A 2920-nucleotide genomic window follows, 5' to 3' on the forward strand; every position below is an offset into this window, starting at 1 on the left:
TTTTTTTTTTTTTTTTGAGACGGAGACTTGCTCTGTTGTCCAGACTGGAGTGCAGTGGCCTCATCTCGGCTCACTGCGACCTCCACCTCCCAGGTTCAAAAGATTCTCCTGCCTCAGCCTCCCAAGCAGCTGGGACTGCTGCTTACCACGCCCAGCTAATTTTTTTATTTTTAGTAGAGATGGGGTTTCTCCATGTTGGCCAGGCTGGTCTTGAACTTTTTTTTAAATTTATTTTTATTTTTTTATTTCTTTTTTTTTCTGTTTTTCTGTTTGCTTGTTTTGGTCTCGAACTCTTGACCTCATGATCCACCTGCCTCGGCCTCCCAAAGTGCTGGGATTACAGGCGTGAGCCACCGCGCCGGTCAGAAAGGGGAGACTTTCCAAAGGTCCCACAGAGGATGCCCATGCGATTCCCAAGTCCAGACATTTTTGGGTTACCTGTGGCTCCCCGTTAACCCTGGTGCAGTCCAGAGCAAGGCTGGCTCCTGAGCACCCTGCTTGCCTGCAGATGGCTTCGTGCCCCTGGGCGCCCTCCTGCAGTTGCCCCAGTTCCGCCTCTTCTCTGCTGAAGATGTGCAGCGCGTGGTGGACACCAATGGGAAGCAGCGGTTCGCCCTGCAGCCAGGGGATCCCAGCACTGGCCCTCTCATCCGGGCCAACCAGGGCCACTCCCTGCAGGTCAGGGTAAGGGTTGACAAGCGGGAGAGCCAGATGGGAGGGACCCCTGCCTGCCAAGGTGGTCTCACTGCTGCCCATTCAACCAGGTACCTGAGTTGGAGCTGATGCCCCTGGAGACACCACAGGCCCTGCCCCAGGTGCTAGTCCATGGTACATTCTGGAAGCACTGGCCATCCATCCTACTTAAGGGCCTGTCCTGCCGGGGAAGGACGCATATCCACCTGGCCCCAGGACTGCCTGGAGACCCCGGTGTCATCAGTGGTCAGTGCCCTCCCCTCCACTTAGCTACTCCCACCCACTCTGTACTCCCAGGTCCCCTCCAAAGGTTACAACCCTCATCTGAGGCCACCCCATGCCCAACATGGAGCAGCACCCCCGCATCCCCCAGCCCAGGACCCCAGTCTGCCCAGGTTGCTGACTGCGCCCCGGGTGCCCAGGCCCCAGCTCCTGCTGTCTCTGCAGGCATGCGGCCACACTGTGAAATAGCTGTGTTCATCGATGGACCCCTGGCCCTGGCAGGTGAGTCTGGACAAAGCAGGGGCTGCCCTGGCCTTCCGGAGGGCATGAGTCACATCTTTGGCTCTGTTGGCAGATGGAATACACTTCTTCCGCTCTGCCAATGGAGTGATTCTGACTCCAGGGAATACTGATGGCCTCCTGCTTCCCAAGTACTTCAAGGAGGCCCTCCAGCTACGCCCTACCCGTGAGAGCCACCGCCCCAGCCCCTATTCCTTGTGCCTGAAGCCTGTGCCCTTCTGCCCTCACCTATCTCCTAGCCTCCAACCCCAGGCTGACTTAGATCTCCCTTTCTCTAACCAATTTGTCTATCAGGAAAGCCCCTTTCCTTGGCTGGTGATGAAGAGACAGAGTGTCAGAGTGCCCCCAAGCACATCTCCAGAGGAAGGAGGAGGATCCAACAATAAAATATTAATTTATAAAAAAGAAAATTTAAAAAGTAACAAGAAAGAAACTCCAGTTCAAAACCATGCTTCATCATCCCGTAGCTACATCTGGTCTTCCTTGTGTGCTGGGGGACTGCAGATAGGTCAGGGGTATCAGCGTCAGCCACTCGGACAAGGAAAGGGGGCACTGCATGAGCTCGGGGACGCCCACCCCCATCCCTAGCCTGGGTGATGGCAGTGTCTGGCCCAGCCAGGTCGCTGGCCTGCACAAAGCCAGTGACAGCAGGTGAACATGCCCAGTTGGGTGCCTGCCTGGGGCAGGTGTGGAGCAGTGAGTCCCAGTGGGTGTGGGCTTGGGAGTGGCTGTGACAGGTGGTGAGCAGGGTAGGGGCAGTCAGATGGCCCTTAGAAGGCCTCATGGCCTCCTGTGAGCTGCAGGAAGAGGTCTTCATCCAGCTCCTCCCCCCGGGCCCGCTCCCGGGTCGACAGGAAAATGTAGCCCCCGATGTATTCATGCACAATCCGGCAGCTGGCAGACACACAGCTAAAGGCCACGTTGATGTGCTCATCAAACTCGATGGCCACCTGAAGAGGGGACAGATAGAGGGGCGAATGGGGGGTGGGCTAAGGGAGCACCCTGCCCCGCCCTGGCTGGATCCGGCTCTGGCCTGGCACCTGCCCCCATCCCTGCCCCCGGTCTGGGCCTACCTGTCGGATGTCCCAGTTGACGTTCCACTGGCGCATGTTGCTGAAGCGCCAGGTCTTGACCACATCACCCACGGCCAAGTCAATTCGGATCAGTCGGTTGTTGGCGATGCCCAGGATCTCGTCTTTCCTGCTGCCCTTGAACCTGGCCCCCAGCGGGAGAGAGTGTGAGCAAGGCCCCCCCGGATGGCCCAATCCGCCCAGACAAGGTGCTGCCGTGCTGGAGAGCGGGCCCTTTCCCACACTGCAGCTCACCAGCTGTGTGACCCTGAGCAAGCCATTTGGGTTCCCTGGGCCCCCAGTTCCTCATCTGGAAAATGGAGGTGAAATGATAGAATCGCACAACAGCATTTAGCAGCATGTAGCCAACAGGCCATGTCTTTAAATGGTAACTTTTTTTGGTTTTTGGTATCTTCATCATCAAGAGAGCTGCTGTCTCGCTGTCTTCTCTGCAGTCTTGGGAAACAACTAATCAGAAGGGCTCACTCCCCGTAACGGCACCCACCCCAGCCCTCTCCTGTGGACCGGCGAACCCAGGCCCAGACTGAACCATCCACAGCAGAGCTGGGACAAGAACTGGTTCTGTTCTCCTAGCCTGAACTCTTCATTTAATTTTAGGGTTTTTTTTTTTTTTT

At 56.7% G+C, this 2920-nt stretch overlaps 2 protein-coding genes across 3 annotated transcripts in view; one reads left to right on the top strand and one right to left on the bottom strand.

The window, feature by feature from the left end:
- Positions 1–489: 489 nt before the first annotated feature.
- On the top strand, positions 490–1681 carry TRPT1 (tRNA phosphotransferase 1; the record flags this gene model as incomplete). Its single annotated transcript, XM_017516930.2, has 5 exons — positions 490–678; positions 765–939; positions 1141–1197; positions 1271–1381; positions 1510–1681. Coding segments are annotated over 5 exons (624 nt in total), but the record flags the coding sequence as incomplete, so codon positions are not given.
- FERMT3 (fermitin family member 3) overlaps positions 1586–2920 on the bottom strand; it is a 21197-nt gene continuing 19862 nt past the window's right edge. For both annotated transcript variants that reach the window (XM_017516927.2, XM_017516928.2), the window contains 2 exons: positions 2289–2430; positions 1586–2165 (listed from right to left, as the gene is read on the bottom strand). In XM_017516927.2, the coding sequence (XP_017372416.1) occupies positions 1986–2165; positions 2289–2430 (322 nt within the window). In that variant the 3' untranslated portion in view covers positions 1586–1985. The remainder of the gene's footprint in view (positions 2166–2288; positions 2431–2920) is intronic.

This window comes from Cebus imitator, unplaced genomic scaffold (assembly GCF_001604975.1).
Source record: "Cebus imitator isolate Cc_AM_T3 unplaced genomic scaffold, Cebus_imitator-1.0 Scaffold609, whole genome shotgun sequence".
NCBI classification, from domain to species: Eukaryota; Metazoa; Chordata; class Mammalia; order Primates; family Cebidae; genus Cebus; species Cebus imitator.